At 39.6% G+C, this 21324-nt stretch overlaps 1 protein-coding gene across 2 annotated transcripts in view; it reads left to right on the top strand.

Annotated features, from left to right (window-relative positions):
- Positions 1–21324, top strand: part of ENOX1 (ecto-NOX disulfide-thiol exchanger 1) — a 321535-nt gene that overhangs the window by 40909 nt on the left and 259302 nt on the right. Inside the window, exon 3 of one of the 2 annotated variants that reach the window (XM_082245942.1) lies at positions 1015–1149. In XM_082245942.1, the coding sequence (XP_082102068.1) occupies positions 1015–1149 (135 nt within the window). Of the gene's footprint in view, positions 1–1011; positions 1150–21324 lie in introns of both variants that reach the window. The other variant, XM_082245941.1, reaches the window with a different exon arrangement.

Raw genomic sequence — 21324 nt, 5'->3', positions numbered from 1 at the left:
GTGAATGCAGGCTCCTGGGTTTAGTAACACATTAAACACTTTTCTCACTCTTTCAATGAAACTAACACAGACTTTGGTAATGCACTATTAAGTTTTTATTTCGATTAACTAAGTAAGTAAATCCTTCCCACCTAGTTGTGCTTAGTCATAACCTGGCCATAGATAATAGTAAAAGTAAATTGTAAAGTCTTCAATTTGTATTTTTTTAAAATAACAAACATGTTCTACTTACCTGCTCTGTGCAAAACCACTGCCCAGATCCTCCCCTTCTCGGGGCCCTCCTCTATGCTCCTGGCCGCTCCCTCCTGTTGAGTGCCCAACAGCAAGCAGCTTGCTATGGTAGCACCCGAGCAAAGTCACAGCTCCCTGTGTCCATTCAGACATGGAGTCGTGACCTGACCCACCCCTCCCCCTCTCTCCTGATTGGCTGACTGGCTTTGACAGCAGTGGGAGCCAATCGCACCATGCTGCTGTTCCAGCCAATGAGGAGAGGAGTCCGGGGCAGCTGAGAAACTCCTGCAACATTACTGGATAAAGATGGGTCCAGGTAAGTATTAGGGGGGCTGAGGGGGGCTGCCGCACACAGATTTTTTTTATCTTAATACATAGAATGCATTAAGATAAAAAAAAACCCTTCTGCCTTTACAATACCTTTAAATAAAAGCAAAACTGTTTTCATTTTGGATAGAGTGGGGTTATTGTATAAAGTCATGTGACATTGCATGTGCAACACTTTCTATCCAAAATGCAGGTCATAGGTCTCCTAACCGCAGTAACCCCCTGTTTTGCCAAGCCCTATGTACATGCATAGGAATATTATTGCTATTAAATTAATTTAATATGATTGCATTTCGGATTGGTCTCTTTATATTGTGCTGAACTAACTTTATTTAAACAAACGGGAATATTGCCTAGGAATTTAAAAGCCATTCTAAACCAGTGTACTGACTTGGATGTTTGCCTAGAGACTGTCATCTTTATATTCACTAAAACTCTCTGACTTGTTTGCAGCAGCTGATGCTCTGGGAAGTATAGCTATCGATGCAACACACCTCACCATGTCAGTCACAGACCCGACAGCCTGGGCCACTGCTATGAATAATCTTGGGATGGTCCCTGTAGGACTGGCTGGCCAGCAATTGGTTTCAGGTAAGAATTCCTACTAGAGCTAAGATTCTGCTAATGTGAGTAAAACATGAGTGCATCAGGCTCCACGTAATGACATTTTATTTATTTATATTCAACCTGCTTGGATACGGTGTGATAATAAACGCTACCTTCTGTAAAACAGTCCAGCGAGTCGGCTACAATTCTTCAGGGCACAGTGTTCTGGAAAATAATCTGTATCCCCAGACTGGTTGAGAGGGGGGGACGCTCAGTTGCTGGGAATGGAGGATATGGGAAAGGTGATTAGCCTTTTCTACTAGACTTTCTATGTATGCTGGCAGAAGAAAAACACGGGCATTGGCTGAAACCTCCTGCCAGGAGCTGGAGCATTGAGCTCTGTAAGCTGGCGCTGAAAGTGCATACAGATAACAGGGGATTAAAGTAAACCCAAGCTTTGCAGAGAAGCCTGCACTATATTCTTAATTAACAATTATTTTGAGCCTCTCTAGATGTATTTTAATTATTTTATTTCATATTGTTTCTACGTGTTGTGAAATTAGCAGAGTTATTGTTTTTGAAATTGAACATTCTGCAGGATAAAGCAAGAGGATTCTATTTCACACTATATATTCATTAGGTGGCTGCTTACAGCGACCTACAAATTAAGTTCAGTCTCTGGGGAAGAAATGTTCTAATACGGAATAAACAATATCCACATATTTATATATAAATATATATATTTATTTCCCAAGCCAGGTACGGGATGCAGGTACAGCTGCACGATGCAGTATTTGTATTCTAAAATGTATTTGGGAATAATAAAAACAGCAGCTTTCCATCAATATTTAAAGCAGGCTACAGACCCTATCCACACACATTATTTGATCCTGTCTGGAAAATGTATGATAGTCATGCTTAGTCTTTTTTTGCTGTAATGTTTTCTGCACTGTAAATCTAATGATCTCAGAACTGAACAGTAGATTGCTTAGCAATGAAACAAAAGTGGAAGAGTTCATGTACAGACCGGGACAGACTAAGGCCCCTTTCACACAGGCGGACCATTCAGATCCGCCTGTTCGTTTTTTTTGGCGGATCTGAACGGTCCCCCCATGCATTCCTCTGGGGCGTCGGATGTCAGCGGAGACATGTCCGCTGACATCCGACCCAATCCGATCTGTCAAATCTGGACGGATGGAAACCCTATTTTCCATCCGTCCAGCGGATCGGATCGGATGAGAACGGACCGACGGTCTGTTCCCATCCGATTTCCCCCATAGAAATGCATGGGGAACTGAGAGCTGTGTCTCCGCACACAGCGCGGAGACACAGCTGTCATCCTTCTGCTCAGCGGGGGATGAGCGGCTCGATCCCCCGCTGAGAAAAACGGAATCCGTCCGATAGACGGATAGTGTGAAAGGGGCCTAACTCCTTTGCTGGAAGCACTTGGCACACGTCTCATTAAATGAAATTCCCAAGGATAATTCAGAGAATCATGTGGCCTACAACCAGGTGTTGTAAATGTAGCCTGCAATGAATCCTCCCAGAGTTTTGGGCAACATGAGTGTAGGTGTCAAAGGTGTGATGCTGGCACACAACCCCGAATTTTAAAAACGCTGCCGTAATGAATGTAGGGCAGGGATGTCAAACTCAATTTCATCGCGGGCCGCATCAGCATTATGGTTGCCCTCAAAGGGCCGGTTGTATCTGTAGGACTATATAAATGTATCTACTGCAAATCTGAAAAGGAGGGTCTCACACTGCTGGTATCATCCACAAGAAACTTTACTCAAAAAGAACATGGTTCTGCCATGGTGTCCTGTCTGAAGTCTCCAATAAAGTTTCCTATGGATGATGCCAGGTGTGTGCGACCCTCCTTTCCAACTGGCATATCATTTTAGTATTCTCATAATACTTATAAGCAGATGTCTAGAGCACCCCACCCCCCCTTACATAAAATGTCAAGAGCCCCCCCACCATCAGAAGTCAAGAGTCCTCCACCTTCCCTTACATCACAGTGCACCCCCTTACCTTGTGCTGCTGCTGGGAAGAAGCTGGGGGTGAAGCTCCAAGAGAGGTGCGAGGGCGACATGAAGTGGCCTGGAGGGCCACATTCGGCCCCCCGGGCATTGTGTTTGACACTTGTGATGTAGGGTTTGTCCCTGCCTTTAAGAGCTAGCGATCTACCTCTCATGCATACTAGGGCTTATTTAGACAGGAGCCAATTAACATACCAACATGTTTTTGGAGTGTGGAAGGAAGCCAGAGTACCCGGAGGATACCCACATAAGAACAGGGATAACATGCAAGCTCCATGCAAGTAGTATTGTGACTGGGGTTCAAACTGGAGACCACTGTACTGCAGCAGAAGTGCTAACCATTGAGCCACAATACATTAGTTGGCAGAGGGTTAGACCCATCAGTTTGCACACAATATCAGGTATAGCACATTTTTGGATCTACAGAAAACCGTACCCTGTATTCTGTACTCCTGATTCAGTATGGTACCCTATTGGTGCCGTCTGCACATCTTTTCAGGGAGAGATTATGTTTAATTAAGTACTGGGCTGCTTCGGGAACCTATCACAAATTGGGTAGTTATCAATATGTGGTGGTTCCGGCATTAGTTTGCGAGGTCTTTCATCTTTGTGCAGAAGATGCTGGAGCTCTTTTGTGATCTTTCCTAAAACTTCTAGATATGGGCTGTAGGCAACTATCAGTGGGACTAAATACTAAAGTATTCTTTTCAGTCTGTCTAAAGACTGTGTTTTGGGATGTATATTGCTTTCCTGATCTGCATTATGGTTGTCACTGGATTATATCCCTGTTTTATCCCCACTGAGATGTTGCAGTTGGAAATTTCTGTCTGTGGTGTATGAACAGATTCAATTGCATCATCTTTGTAAATAGAACAAATACTTTTGCCCTCATTGTATATTTGGATGCAGCACTCTAAGCATCTGAACACAAAAACTGAACCAACTATCTAAATAGGTGCGCTTCTATGATTAGATTATTTATTTTCTACTTTCCTATCTATTTATTAATTCTAGTAGATAATTAAAATGGTTAAAAATTAAAAGGATTAAAAATGGTTAATGTTGATTGAGAAAGTGAAGTTCCGCTATAAAGCGGTAGTATACGCTGCTGTATGACTTTTACCTACAGGTAAGCCTATAATAAGGCTTACCTGTAGATACAATTAATATTTCCTAAACCTGCACGGTTTAGGAGATATTAAACCTGCATGCAGCCGCTGACGTCTGCGGTGCATGCGCTCTGAAGGTCCGGTGGACCTTCAGAGCTCCTTTCCGGATCTTGCCGGAAAGTGAAACTCCCGCGCACATGACGTCATCACGGCTCAGGGCACTCATAGCGCCGGAACAGCCGCCGAACCAGGAAGAGATGCCGAGGGAGCATGTCAGCTCCCTCAGCATTGTCCAGACGACTGTGCCGGGGCTTCGTTCTAAGGTAAGTATTTCATAATGAGCTAGTATGCGATGCATACTAGCTTATTATCAGACTTGTATAAAGTATTCAAAATTTCTACTTGAGTAAAAGTACAAGTGCTCGATCAAAAAGTGACTTGAGTAGAAGTGCAAGTGCTCGCAGAAAAAGTTACTTAAGTAGAAGTACTAAAGTATTCAACATTTTTTTTACTTAAGTATTGCAAGTAGTTTTTTCAAAACATTTGCTACTTAAGTACTAAAAGTAAAAAGTATCAGTAGTTTTGAAAAAAAAATTCTACTCAAGTACTGAAAGTAGAAGTACAAGTACTGTGTTATGTAGGTATTAAAGAAAGAAGTCAAAAGTTTGAACATCATATTGTTTTTTATTATTTCAAATGATTTATTCAAATGATTAACCTAAAGGACAATCACAATTCCTTAGGCTGTAACTTTTTGTAAACAAAAAACAGATAAAGTATGTCCCTCCCTTCCCCTTTTAAAGCCAGGGGTGGTCTCCTTCCTGAGCTTCCTCACTCTCCCAGCCAGGCAGATCACTTGAAGTTGAAGGGCGAGGGGTGGAAGGTGGTGTTTTTGGTTCGTCCATCTTTTCAGCTGATCAAAAGGCAGAACAGAAGCATGCGCAGTCTTCTTAATCGCGGTTTGATTTGATTTGCTCAATTGATGATGATGTGCCAGGCCAGCTTCATCAAACCTACAACGCTTAAAGTGAAAAATGCATCAAAAACTACTAACAAAGTGGCTGTGCTAAAAATGCTAATAAAGTGCCTGCAATTATATATATCTTCTTGTATTCAAAATCATCGCCCACAGTATCAAAAATAAAGTGACATGTCTGTGCTAAATGCAGTGCAAATTATTCCCACAATGTAAATGTAATTCATATAAAATATATATGACAATACCACAATAAAATAAGTTGTGATTGTGAATAAGTTAGGTGCAAGTTTAAGTGTGTAAACTAAACTTTATAACGAAAAGTCCATAACTGAATTCCAGTGTGCAATCTAAGAAGTGCTTGTCACTTGCTGTCAGATGCTTCCACCTTTCTTCTGTGATCTGCTCAAGTAAAGTGGTGGACTGGATAGCCTCTCTCTCTGCCTCTCACCTTAGTAGCACTGGCACTGCACTGGTTCAAAAAGCTGTCTATATTATTTTCATTATAAGAACTTGTCAGAACATGCTTCCACCACCTGTCCTTCACACTAGTAGTGCTCATTTGCTTTGCTCAAGTCAAGTGCCACTGCCAGTGGCCACTGCAGTGCGGGCACAGCCGCACAGGCAGAGGCAGGCCGCAGGAAGCACAGGCACCACCACAACACAACACTTATGGTCCATGGACCATGGATGGTCGGATAATCATCATAGCCGTCAGTCTCACTCTTCTTGGTTCAAAAAAGCCACCCATGACCCGTGTGTATATAATATATTAATATTTTATATTGATTATTTGATTCTCAAATGGCACATTTGCCATGGCAAGGATTAGGCCCTCTCCACGGTCCACCTCACTCACCTCATAGAGAAGAAGATGAGATAACGAAGAAAATGCTCCGAGTCCTGCTCCCGCGTCCCGCCGCCCGTGTCACAACTCCTCTCAGTAAGGGCCCTAAGGGGTGGAGTCTGAGTGACACACAACACGTCTAGAGGCGGAGACCTCGAGCGGGAAGACGGCAGCATGGCTCCTCCAGTGCAGTCTTAATTTGATGATCATGACAGTGATTCCGCGGGCCGTGGCGCGAGCGAGGCTGTGGGATTGATTGAATTGAGTTGTGCTGCCTACTGCTACACGCTACCTACTACTAAATTGTGAGTCAGTATATTTTATTTCATTTTTATATATAAAAGCGGTATTGTTGAGCACTACTAGCCACTAGATCTCCTGGCTGTCACTTTGTCACATGTTGGGGAATCACAGCGGCTCGGCTCCAAAAGTGGCCGGTGTCCCCATCATCCTGCCAGGGCCGCCAAGAAGTTCATCACCTAATCTTAAGTTATTAATATCTTATGAGGAGAGGACCTATGAGATTGAGAATTGAAATAATTAAATATATATGGCTTTTTGAACCAGTGCAGTCAGTGCCAGTGCCACCCAGACGCTATCCACCAGTGCCACCACCATTAAGTGTGTTGGTCGGTCACTCGAGCACTGAAGGAGGTGGAAGCATCTGACAAGTGAAGTGACACTTTAGATTTGCACACTGGGATTCATTTATGGACTTTTCGTTATAGATAGGTTTACACACTTCAACTTGTTGCACGCACCTGACCTAACTTATTTCATAACTTATTTTATTGTGATTTATTGTCATATTTTATATGAATTTAATTTACTGTTACATTGTGGGAATAATTATTTTCACTGCATTTAGGCTTTAGCACATTCATGTCACTTTATTTTTGATACTGTGTGGAGTGTGGGCAGGGCACTGGGGGCAACGATGATATATCGATTGCACAGGCACTTTATTCACACAGCCAAGTTGTGTTTGTTAGTAGTTTCTTGATGCACTTTAAGCGCTGTAGCACCATTTATTTGTTTGTTTCATATTTTCTTTTTATTGGAAAGATTTGGTATAGCAGCTTTTATTATACACAGCCTTTATTTTCGTATGCGCTGATTTACAAATGACATTATACACATTTTTTTGAGCTTTATGTAACCTGCCATCTACTGTTCTGGCAGTGGTAATTTTTTTAAAAGTAACGAGTAACTATGCAGCACAAAAAAAAAAATACTTGAGTAGAAGTATCGAAATCATCGAAAAAATGTAGTGAAGTAAAAGTAGAAGTAGGAGAAAAAAATTCTACTCTAGGAAAGTACAGATACCGCATTTCGGTACTTAAGTACAGTACTTAAGTAGTTCTACTTCGTTACTATACATCTCTGCTTATTATGCCTTTGTCTTACAGGGTTTGTTTTTTTTTTTTTTTAAGAGTATACAACCGCTTTCAGTTCTTATAGTAGTAACAAAGTATATTGCTCAGAAGTAGCACTGACACTGCCTGGGGTTCCAAACATGAACTTCTATTTACTAACAACTTCCATGTTTAACCTTGCCGAATTTGCCACATCCTTGGATGAGAAGTAATTTGTGTGATCCAGTCTCCACATTATCTACTGGTAGTTGTGGATTAAAATAAGGAACCACCAGGATAAACGCACTACTTTTTTGATGTCTGATTTATTATACCCTAGCAAGTAAAAAATATGCTTTTAAAATATTATTGATCTGCTCTTGATGCAAATGTAGCCTGCATTGCTTCATCCAGGGATCTGTATATGATCAGAATTTTTCATATGATTAGTACTGTAACAGTTGTAGCCGATCCAGTTTTTCCTTTCACTATTGTATACCTATAAGCATTATTTTTTATACTACACAAGTACGTCTCAAATCTCCGCAAGATTGCAAGAGCTTTCTAGTCTAGCACTAGCACAATACATTCTAATCAGCTCTCTCTACAGTCATTCTTATTCAGATTTCCAGTATATGCAAAGGCATAATAAACATATTGATGTATAAAGGCTTTGAATTTTATAACCTAAACTTTCATTGCAGTGTGCCACTTCCTGATTATAGACATGTATAAACTGATGTACAACACTATATACACTCACCAGCCACTATATTAGGTACACTTGATCAATTTCTTGGTAACACAAATTGCTGATTGGCCAATCACATGGGCGCAACTCAATGCATTTAGGCATCTAGACGTTGAGAAGATGACTTCCTGAAGTTCAAACCGAGCATCAGAAAGGGAATTTAAGTGACTTTTAACGTGGAATGGTTGTTGGTACCAAACGGGCTGGTCTGGGTATTTGAAAAACGGCTGATCTACTGGGATTTTCATGCACAACCATCTCTAGGGTTACAGAGAATTTGCATGGGCTCACCAAAATTGGACATGAGAAAATTGGAAAAATGTTGCCTGGTCTGATGAGTCTGGATTTCCTTAGTACCAATTGAGCATTGTTTAAATGCCATGGCCTACCTGAACATTGTTGCTGACAATGTCCATCCCTTCATGACTACAGTGTACCCATCTTATAATAGCTACTTCCAGCAGGATAATGCACCAAGTCACAAAGCTCAAATCATCTCACCACTGGTTTCTTGAACATGACAATGAGTTCACTGTACTCCAATGACCTCTACATTCACCAGATCTCAATCCAGCAGAGCACCTTTGGAATGTGGTGGAACGGGAGATTCGCATCATGGATGTGCAACTGTGTGATGCTATCGTGTCCATATTGACCAAAATCTTTGAGTAATATTTCCAACACCTTGTTGAATCTATACCACAAAGAATTAAGGCAGTTCTAAAAGCAAAAGTGGGTCCAACCCAGTACTAGCAAGGTGTACCTAATAAAGTGGCCAGTGGGTGTATATCGGTTTCCGATCACCAATCCTGTAATGTCATAGCTAAATGCAGAAATGCAGTCATAGCGGAGTGACTCTTCTCAGTACATTTGAAATATCAAAGGACTGAGGGTGGTCAACACAAAGCTCTTTCCCTTAGTAATAAAAGCCCCATAGCTCATTACCACTCAGTGTTGTGGCTCGTGCAGAACATTGCACCCTCACATTACACACAGGGCATAGGTGTAATGGCTGTTGTTCTAGTCTCCTATTTGAGACTGTTTCTGCTCTATTATAAATAATAACACATTTTACACCATTATGTTCATTCTGTGTATTTCCTGTGTTGCAAACACTTGTGCGGGGTGCTATGGTAGTGAGGAATTTTAAAAATGTTCATGTTCTAAAGATAAATGAAACTGCTTAAATATATTTTCTACACAATCTCCCAATTGTATAAATGTATTTTTAACCATTTTATCTGTGTGAATGTAACAACCAATATAACAACTTTATTCCTTATGGGCTACTGTTGACAGCCCCTTGGTCTGAGTCAAGAAATCCATTCTCATTGGGTTGAAATATTTTGCATGCTAGACACTTAGTTCTGTGAGTATTTACATTACAAAACCTTGTTAAAGAAGAATCCCTGGTATAGTTAGGTTATACTTAGTTACATTGGTCTAGCTTGGACCAATGTAACTATGTATACACTGATCAGAACTTTTTGACCACCCACCTAATATTGAGTAAGTCCCCCTTTTGCTGCCAACACTGCCATGACCCACTGAGGCATTGACTCCACTAGACTTCTGAAGGCAGGCTGTGGTATATGGCACTAACCAGACAGTAGCAGATCCTTTAAGTCTTGCAAATTGCAAGATGTGTGATTGGATTGAAACTTGGAGAATCTGAAGGCCAATCAATACCTCAAACTCGTTGTGTTCCTCAAACCATTTTTTAACCATTTTTGCAGTGTTTCAGGGTGCATTGTTCTGCTTATAGGAGTCACTGCCATCAGAGAATACAATTTTCAAGAAGGGGTGTACTTAGTCATTAATAGTGTTTAGGTGGTAAATGTCAAGTAACATCCACAGGGCCCAAGGTTTCCCAGCAGAACATTGCCCAAAGGATCACACTGCCTACGCCAGCTTGCCTTCTTTTCATACTGCATCCTGGTGTCATCATTTCCCCAGGTAAGGGAGAGACACACCAAATGGCCATCCACCTGATGTAAAAGAAAACATGATTCATCAGACCAGGCCACCTTCTTCCATCCATGGTCCGGCTCTGATGCTCACTGTTGGTGCTTTTGGCTGTGGACACAGGTCAGCATGGGCATCCTAACCAATCTGCGGTTTCGCAGCCCCATACACCACAAATAATGTTGCCCATTATACTGCTTTAAGCGCCCATTAACTGCGGATGTCAGCGTATTCCCAATGACACCCAAAACTCAGATCATAAAGGCAGTGCCTTTGCTGTGCTTGATCATAATGCATTTTTAAAAGTAGTGAATGCACTACTTTTGGTGTGATCTAGATATAAAAAAAAACGCATTGCCCTGAATCACACAGGAAGGCGGAGTGGCCGGCCTGTTGTATTTTGAACACAGGAGGGTGGCCACTTCGCATTGGTGCCTTTTAAAGAATGCTTTGCGTTTTCTTAATGAATGTAAAGTGTTCTCAGATTAGACAAGGTGAAGGGATGGGGCAGTGATGTCACATTCTCCACCTTGTCCAATCTAAGAGAACACTTCCCATTTACTGGGAAAATACAAAGCAATCTCTGAATGGTGTCTGTGTTGAATGGTCAACTTTCTGTGTTCACGTTGCAGCAGGCCAGCTGCTCAGCATGGGACCTGGAAGCAAATGGGAATCAGTGGAAAAACAGTTCCAGCTATCAGCCAGGTATAATATACGCATAGTTACATTGGTCCAAGCTTAAAAAAAAAATGTATGTGAATGTATACGCTACCTGGAATTCATCTTTAAATCTTTACATCATGACAACCCTATTTAGGTTATCTGGTTGCTTAGTTGATTTGAATGTCATACAGCCCCATTTCCCCTGCTAATTCAAAACCTTAGCATACATCAGTGCTAAATATAAGGGGTAAAGAAAAAAAAAATTACCCGTATATACTGGTGTATAAGCTGAGTTTTTCAGCATGTTTTTTTATGCTGAAAAAGCCCCCCTCGGCTTATACTCGAGGCTCATATCAGTCCGTGCCTTACTGGGTAAGAACCTGCCCACTTCTGTGTGCTGGTACCTGGGGCGCACCACATCCTTGTCGGATGAATGTCGGATGTGGCTGCTCTTCTTCCGCTCTTCTCCAGGGCTGTGTCCAATGACGTAGCCTTTACAGTCTTCCTGTGCTTGGTCACGCCCCCTTGCTCCGCCCAGGCATTGCTGAATACAAGTATCTATATATCTCTGGTCTTGGATATACAGTATGTTTATTTACAGTACTTAGTCTGCTATATTTTATTTTCTTATTAACCACTATCTGGACCCAGTGTTGACTATGATTGTATAGAGCAGCCTGTGTTAGGGCTCATAATATACATGCTGCGTTGTGTACGCACTGTGTTACTGCATGTGTTGCGTTAGCACTTCCCATATATTTGCGGTAACCTGTAGCTGCTGCATTTCCCACCTTAGGCTTATACTCAAGTCAATACGTTTTTCCATTTTTTTTTGTGGTAAAATGAGGTGCCTCGGCTTATATTCGGGTCGGCTTATACTCGAGTATATACGGCATTTTACATTTGGGAAAAATCTTTCAAAGATAAAAATTAGAGAGATTTTGGCAACTCTAAAGATTTAGCTAGAAGAAGAGCCAAGGGCAGACAAAGAATTGCAGAGTAAAATTAGAGACATTCAAGGAGTTAGATCAGATTGGGTTTCAATGTGAAATGTTTGTGTTTTGCTGATTTTAGGCACAATGTAAGCTGTTTTATCAAAGGGTTTACACCCCAAATTACATGGTTTACATCAATTGGCAGATGTTTTTTTAAATGAAAATGAAAAATGCAAGCCAATGGTCTTTTTCCTGACAAGGCCTTAGAGTTTCTTTAATTGGTTGCACAAACTTGATAAGAAACTGCAGTTCCTCTAAGAAAGTCTGAAAAGTTTGACTGGAATAGATTCAATAAAGCAGATTTAAAAGCAAATTGAGTGGACTTTCTGACACACTTGTAATAATGCCTGGATTACGGCCCACTGATTGATTTTATGTGCCGCTTGGTGTTCTTTTATTTCCACCTTTACCTTTTTCCTGGCACTGCTAATACAGGTTGCCTGACTTTTCATTGCACCTTGAGTAAAAGCTGCACCTCTTTTGTTAATAAACGGTAGGCAAAGGGGATAGGTAGGCATAAAGCAAACTAGAACAGAAATTGAATGTCAAAAATCACAGCTTGAACATCAGTATTGTGATTAATGCTCTTTTGGGCAGGAGTCTTACTGCAGATGCAGGATTTAATCATATTCATAAGACTGTACAATGTTTTTATAATACAAGACAGGGCAGATGAATGATGTTGATAAACATTGTATCTGAACCTCAGACACACCATTCACAGAAAGTGTTTCTATTACCCAAAAAAATTCTGTCAATTTGTATTTCTCATGCCAGATACAATCTTGCACACCTTCCTGGTTGAAGGAAAATAATAAAACTAGGTTTCCTCTGAGGCATAAAACTTGTCATTTTTTGTTGTGCTTTTGCTTTGTCTTTATTTAACATGGTCGGTGTATGTTGTTGCAAAGAGATTAATTACAGAGTAAGTTAGAATGAAAGTTTTAAAGTATATTGGGTCATGTCAGACTGTACAAAAATTATAGCTACAGAAACTTTGTGAGTCATTGGAACTTTCGGGATTTTTGCATGATTGTTTCCTAAACATGGTTGTATTTCTCCTTGATAAATTAGTATTCCTTCCCTACGTAAAAGTGTTGTATTTTTTTTTATGATATATGTAGCGAACATTAGTCTAGAAACACAATAAACATAACTTACTGATTCATGTTTATTCTTAGAGTTTTCATTTCAAAATACTCTCATGCATTTGTGCAAGAAAAGGTATGCGACCCACCCTCACCTGCCCCCTACGTTTAGAAATGTTTTGATTCTCTGCATTTATCACTTAAAAAAATGTTTTTTTAAACTTAATTCAAGACATCATGGTATAGACCAGGGGTCTCCAAACTTTGAAAACAAAGTGCCAGTTTACTGTCCTTCAGAATATAGGGGGACCAGACTTAGGCAGGCCATAAATGGTTCGAATCTCGGTCGGTTCAGCAGGAAACGGACGAGATTTAAATTGTGTATGGGCAGGCTGAATGTACCAAGTTAATTGATCTATCAACTTGGGTACAACCAGCATGCCCAGTTTTACCTTTGGATATTGCTGGTGGCTGCTATAATTCTCCCAGCGGGGACTGCTTCCCTTGCCCTCCCACGCCCCCCTACCAGGGGAAGACAATGACCCAGCAGGAGGGATTCCCGCATCAACACTGTCTGTGTTGATGTAGGAATCAAGCAAGTTTCTTTCCTTCAATGGATGGCCTAACTGAAGCCAGTGGGTCTAGAAAATACCCCCGCATCAGTGGGAGTAAACACTGCCTCTGGCCTGACAGTCAATGGGAGAAAAAAAAATGAATTGTACCCCATCATTGGTGTCAGGGAGGGAATCATTCCCTGTCGTAGGTGTCAGGGAAGGAATTGTGCCCCATCATTGGTATCAGCGGGAGGAATATTGTTCCATCACTTAGATCAGTGGGAAGAATAATGTTCCATCATTGGTTGTCAGTGGGAGAATTTATGCCCCATTGTTGGTGTCGGTGGAAGGAATGGTGTTTCATCATTGATGTCAGTAGGGTGAATAGTGCCTCGTAACAGTGAGAGGAATAGTGCCCCAAGAGTCGGATATATGCAAGCAAAGGGTTGCAGTTTGGAAACCACTAACATAGACATATAATATTGACATTTCTCATTGCCATGTCTTCAGTCAAAAACATTTTAAACAATAAAAAGAGCTAATAAATAAAGTAAAGTCATGTAAAATAAAGTACAACCCAGCATTTTATTTATATTTCAACATATTTGAACAGGCAAATAGCAGATCGATCTTCATACAGTGCCTACTGATAAAGGTGGTAAACCTGTACAAAATAGCACAGAAAGTTGACATGTATTTATTTTCATAATCTAACTTAATGAAAATGTATTTACCACCACTTTAAATGCATGAGATTAGAATCTTGTGTTGCAGATTGGGTGATTATTATTAGGACCTCACAGGATATGACAGAATATGCAGGTAGAACTGTCTTATTTTAAAACTCAGATATTTACGATCTGGTCTTTGCTATTGAAGTTTGTAGTATCATCCTTCCAAGCTCAAAAATAGCTCTCTAAGGCCCTCAGAAAAATGGTTGAGGATGCCCATGATTCTGAAAATTGATTTAAAAAGATTGTCAAATTATTTGAAATCAATATGCCACTTTAAGGAAAATAATCTACAAGTGGGTTTGAGATTGATTTGCTGCCTTAGGGTCTGGGCAGCTTGCAGTCATCGAGTCGGCTATGATGTTCTGGATCATATCAAAGTGTACTTGATGAGATTGTGAGGCCATCTGTTAGTTGATAGTTGAATCAAAAATGGATCTTTCAGTGCATTAATGATGAGATGCACACTAGCAAATCTACCAAGGAAATGCTCAAAGGAAGAAATAAATGGTTATTGACTGGCCTTCATGTGCCCTGATATAAATCTCTTTGAAATGTTGTGGGAGTATTTGAAACTAACCATTTTTTCATAACACTCTGAAAATTAAGTGGTCAAAAATTTAATAACGTTGATGTTAAAAACTGATGGGCAGTTATGCAAAAAGCCTATAAAAAGTTATTTATGCTAAAGGGGCTATACCAGCTAAGGGGTCAATGATGTTTTACTTTTTCCACAGCACACCATTAGATCTATTTATATTTTGTTTAATTTTTCAGAAGTTTTGCTTTAGGTTACACTATATGGAACTGAGGTCAGTAATTTAACTAGTTCATTCTTAATAACTCAAGGAGCACAAAAGCTGGACTACTTAGCAATGGAGAAGGTATATAATTATAGGCATTTATATTATACCAAAGAACTTACAATCTAATGCACCTATCTATCTACACAAGCCAATTTAGACAAACATCAACTATCCTACCAGCATGTTATTGGAGTATGGGAGGAAACTATATGCAGATATCATCCTGGTCAGGATTCGAACCAAGGACCCCAGTACTTCAAGGCACAATTGCTACCTAGTGACTAACTATGCTGCCAACTTCCAGACTTAGTATATATTTGGAAAAAAAAAACTACCCACAATTCAACCCACAAGGTATTTTGTCAGCTGTTAAATAGGGTGGGAATCAATAGGGTTATGTGCATTCCTCTTATATGAGTAATTCGTTCTGATCTTTGTTTGTTTTGGTTGTGCAATGGAAATGCCATTTTCAAGTCCACTTTATGGCCCAAATACTGTTTCCTGGTCCTATATTCTAGGATGATGTCCACCAAGCACCCTATAAATCAGTTTGATGAACACAAAGTTCCAATGTACTTTCAGTCACATCCCCAGTCAACTGATATAAATATAACTGAACATTTATTGTATGTTGTGTTGCACAGGGTGAGAAGTACATTTTCACGCTCTGCATTACTCAAATTATTAAAGTCTTTCTTTAAAGACTGGTTTAAAATTTCACTACATACAGTACATTTAAGCATGCCTAGATGGTGTAAGCTGTTCTGAAAGTAAAGGGTGGATCAACTCTTTTTTAGGTCCCTGATAGAAATATATACAGTCATGGCCAAAAATCTTGGCACCACTGCGTTTCTGTCAGATAATGCACCACTTCGCCCAGAAAATTGTTGCAATTATAAATGTTTATGCATTCTCATGTTTATTTCTTTTGTTTGTATTGGTATGACCCAAAAAAAGTGGGGAAACAAAAAGCTAAGTCTGACACATTCCACGCAAAACTCCAAAATGGACTGGACAAAATTATTGGCACCTTCAATTTATTATTTGGTAGCACACCCCCTGGAAAAAATAACTGAAATCAATTACTTCCTGTAACGATTAATGAGTTTCTTACACCTCTGTACTGGAATTTTAGACCACTCTTCTTTCACCAACTGCTCCAGGTCTGTCAGATTGGAAGGGTTCCTTTTTGTCAACTGCTATTTTGAGATCTCCTTACAGGTGCTCTATGGCAGTGGTCCTTAACTCCGGTCCTCAGGGCCCACTAACAGGCCAGATTTTAAGTATTACCTTGGGGAGATGCAGACTAGAGTACTGAAATCACTGAGCAGCAAATGAAATCACCTGGGATGTATTTCAGTTATCTTGCAAACCTGGCCTGTTAGTGGGCCCTGTAGGCCAGGGTTGAGGACCACTGCTCTATGGGATTTAGATCTGGACTCACTGCTGGCCAGTTCAGTACTCTCCAGGGCTTTGTCTTAAACTATTTCTGGGTGCTTTATGACGTGTAAGACCCACAACCTCTGAAAGAGACCCAACTTTCTGACACTAGGGCCTACATTGCAACCCAGAATTATTGTAAGTCTTCATATTTCATAATGCCATGCACACAGTCAAGACATCCAGTGCCTGAAGTAGCAAAGCAATCCCAAAACATCAGTGAACCTCCACCATGTTTGACTGTAGGGACTGTTATCATTTTTTTTTAAAGGCCTCATTTCTTTTTTTGAAAATAGTAAAATAATGGACTTTACCAAAAAGCTGTAATTGTGTTTCATCTGTCCACAACACATTCTCCCACAAGGATTTTGGCTTCCTCAGGTTTTGGCAAACACTTTCATACATTTTTTTTCTTTCATCCACGTCCAGGGAGATTAGCTACAATGCCATGGGCTGTAAACTTCTTGACGATGTTACGCACAGTGTACACAGGAACATTAAGATCTCTGGAGATGGACTTGTAACCTTGAGATTGTCCATGCTTTTTTACAATTTTTGTTCTCAAATCCTCAGACAATTCTTTGCTGCTCTTTCTCTTTTCCATGCTCAGTGTGGCACACAGAGACACACATAGGTTGAGTCAATTTTTCACCATTTTAATTTTTTTGTGTCATACCAATACAAACAAAATAAATAAACATGAGAATGCCTAAATATTTGTAATTGCAAAGATTTCTGGGTGAAGTTGTGCTTTTGCTGACAAAAATGCAGGGGTGCCAATATTTTTGGCCATGACTGTGTGGGTGTATAGTATATACTGTATATATTTACTGTGTATACAGTATATATATCATTTTTTTTTTAACACTCCTTTTTTATTTTAAGAATTTTACATACAGATAAGAATGCTGTAAGACTGTATACAGGGTTCAACATAAGCTGGTTCAAAGGCAATATGACAAAATAGACTAGACAGAAAACCATCCTGTCTATAGAGTGTATAATCGCTCATCAGGATCAAAGCCTAAATGGCAAGCTAAAGAGAATATGCAACCCATCTATATTTGTACCAAAATACTAAAATATAGACACATTTTCAACATAGCATCAAACCGCGAAGACCAAGTCATCAAAACATAGAAAAGAAAGAAACCAGCAAGGAGAGGGATGGAGGAGGGATAAAAAAAAAGGAGTGGAGGAGGATAAAGGTAAGGGGAGCGGTATTGGAGGAAGAAAAAAGGGAAAATCCCCCCCCCCCCCCCAAATGCATGATCGATGCATATTCCCTTGAACAGGAAAAGAGAGTCCAACAGAACCACCTATGGCTGAATTTTACCTCCTGCCCTCTACGAGAGACTGTAATGATTCCGATTGTGTGAGTTTCAGCAATTTTATTAAACCACATGGAGAACGATGACGAGGTATAGTATTATATTTCTAGTGAGTTATATTATGATACGAAGTGATAGGACTTTTTAAGCATCGACTAATTGATCTCATAAAGAAATGTAAAATCCTTAATTGTGTAAATACATACAAAAATTGTTGTAATAAAAAAATTCTTATTACATAAAAACCATCACATAGATGAGTGAGCTCAACAGTGCTGAGCAACGTGCTCCTGAGCCAGAAGAACCCATAAGTGGTCCGAGATGTAGCAGGGTCTGTGTCTAAAGACTATCAAGATAGCCGACCTCCTATGCCCAGGTTAGAAGGGTTCTAATGTACAAGTTTTCCAATGGATTGCTATGCGTTTCGCTATGCAACTTCTTCAGGGGATCACATTGGAGTTATAATAGTGGACATAGGGTACCCAATAATCTCTTGGATGCAGGCTGTAGAATAATAATGGTAGTAGAATTGTTCCAACTGGAACTAACCAATGTGCGTATATATCCTTCCTGTAAAGGAGCAACAGCTCGTGTGGATGCTGATCCGATCAAGGTGGGATAGCCCCTCTGACGGGGAGACGGTGGGGATGTCCCACGTTTATATTATGATGTTCATGTGTTCTTGACACAATTAGTGGGGAGAAATGAAGTGAACTAGCTTCTTTAGTTAAAAGGAGATTTTGTAGCATTGTTTTATATCAGTGAATTTCTATTAAAATTTGTTATTATTTAAGAGCTTCTATGTAAGGAACATATTTTCTTAATCTGGATCTCTGGTTTGCTCAACTCTACTCCTGCATAACTACATATATATATGATTATGGGAAAAATACAATCATTGTAATTGGCAAAATATCACTTATTGGTTGTAATAGAAATCCTAAAACTGTATTCTCATGGCCATTAAAAGAAAACCATGAATAGCACTGGTACAGATACCAGGAACTTACTATTTTAGTTTGTTCCACTATAAAAGCCATTGATACCTGAAATACATCAAAAACTCTGTTTTAACTTTTACTTTTTTTTGTTCTCTTGTACGTTCCTGTAAAAAGAAAAATATCCTGTTTGAAATATTTTTTCTCACAGCAGCTTACCAAGACTTAGAGCCTGGGGATATGGTATTTGAATTGTGATATCCACAAAGGGATGTTGACTTAACAGTCTAGCTTGCTAAAATATTGTGTTCTTTCTTATGTTAAACTTAACCCTCCTTGAGGAATCTTCATCCTGGATGTGTACATATACCTTTTCTGCTGTGCAGTAAATTCCTGTCATTCCCAACTGGTTCATTGGGCACTTCTTAAGGTGTACTTTTTGTTCTCCTCCATATCTACTTGTATGCTGGATCATCCATCATACATAATTTCAAGAATATCACCTAGCCTGTTGGGCAGTGAAAAGAATATAGGGAGGGTGTATGCCTCTGATAAGCTTGTACATCCCCTGTGCCCACACTGTTTTTCATTTAGCATATATTTCTAACTATCATATAGCCAGGTTTTCCATTTTCCTCTGATGTGATATAGCTTTGTCTACTTAAATATAAATGTAAGGGATTTATAATAAGCTAGAAGACTTTAAGTGTTCTGTGCTAATACTAGATTTTCTAAATGCATCGTATTTTCTCTATATAGTCTTTACTTTAGGAATGTCTGAATGCTTGCTTGAAATACTATGGTTGAAAAGGCATTTTTCAAATACATGAATATTAGAGGATAAACTTAATTCCGAACAGAAGGACTAGCAAACCATTGAATATCAAGTTATAAGGACTTGATGAAGAAGTACCAGTCTTGTGGTGTAACCTCATTTGCTGGCAAGAGCCTAGATTTGGAAGGGTATACATTGTGTGCAAAAGCCCAAAACGGTTTTGTGGAATTTGTTTTCTGGCAAACATAGCAGATGAACTAAATTTGTGACTTTTTGTTCAAGCTTATGTATTACATTTTGTTTGCTATCTTTTATGTAATACCTGCTTTTTAGTTAGGCAAAGAGAAAGGTGCTGTCATTGAGTTGTTGGTTGAGAGCCAGAACATATCTGGTAATGAAATGTGTATGGTCTGTGCCATTATACTAAGCACTCTTCAGTACAGGGGGAAAATATATATATATATACAGTATATACAGTATACAGCATGGTAGCCGGTGGGTACCGGAAAGCTCCTGATGCATACTAGCTATCGGGAGCTTTCTGATCGTGTGACCGCTTTGACAGCCATTCACAGTGGTCGCATGACCAGAATGTCTGCCTCCCAGCTTTTAGATCCCCTAAAAGGGCCAGGAGGCAGTTGGCAGAAAAGGGGTAAAATTGTATTTCTATTTTTTCAGCAACATTTGGGAAAGCCCCACTAAATTTTTGTTATGTGTTCCATTTACACACCATAAAAAATGTAAAGTATTCCCTACCTTTTTAGATTTTTCTGAGGAAAAGGCCTCTTACTTTTCAAGTTGTTTCTTTGGAGAAAATTATACATAGAACTCTACTGGCAACTTGAATTGTTCAGAATAAATTGCTGAACATTACACTTTAGGGACATTTCCTTAAAGTGCATTAACATTAAGATAACATTTTTAAAGTATTTTTAGAAAATAAAAAGTAAATTGCATTTTTAAATATGTTTTTAAAGTTTTTTTTTTTTTTTTTAATTATGCTGTGTGAATAGGAACATGCAATAAATATAAAAGTAGATTTTATCCCAATATCTACATTGAAAAAAATAAATATAGTGGATTTAGCCTCCTTTTTAGTTTACTGAGGTTTTTGGTCTCAATAGAAATGTTTCTTTATTTTTGACAAATGTTGATAGAAAAGTTAATACCAACCAGCTTGTTAGTTCATATTACAGAATAAACCTATTACTTGATTATTTTCACATAAATGTTATGCTTCGATACAGTTTTTAGCAGTCAACCCTTACTAATGTAGTATTATATAGATTACACATTGTGGTAAGGAACTTGATTAGTTTGTAGGAAGGCACCATACAATGCAGTCTCTTAAAAGGGTTACTTATGCCATATTTAATTTCAGGTGTCCAGGCACAACAAATGGCTTCACGTCAGCATAAAACAATATAAATATTCTTACTTACTTTAGCAAGTGTCAGAGTCCATTCTGTAGGCTTTCAGTCAGCCTCAACCAGTCCCAGTCTAGTGGGGGAATCCTACAAGTGCTTCTTGCACAGCAGAACAACATATTCTGTCATTTTTACATCTGATGGATTTTTCATACTCATAGCACAGCCTCTCTCCATCCGTTCCTGTGAATGCTTCAACCACTTTAAATGGGCCAGACATCCTGGCAGGGGAACCTGAGGACCATGCTGCAGACCTATCCAAACTCTTCCACAGCCCTAACTCCAGGCCCAACAGAGAAATCTAAAAATTAGCCTCTTAAAGGGTGACTGACCTACCTACATTCCTCACCAGGCTTCCCTGGACCCCATAACTGCCCCAATTCACATTTTTTGTGACAAATACCTCTCATCCACCACCTTGTTTATCATT

Source organism: Pelophylax lessonae (assembly GCF_965119305.1).
Source record: "Pelophylax lessonae genome assembly, chromosome: 2".
In the NCBI taxonomy this organism is placed as follows: domain Eukaryota; kingdom Metazoa; phylum Chordata; class Amphibia; order Anura; family Ranidae; genus Pelophylax; species Pelophylax lessonae.
Note: the sequence above shows the minus strand (reverse complement) of the source record. Positions and strands in the feature narration are given on the sequence as shown.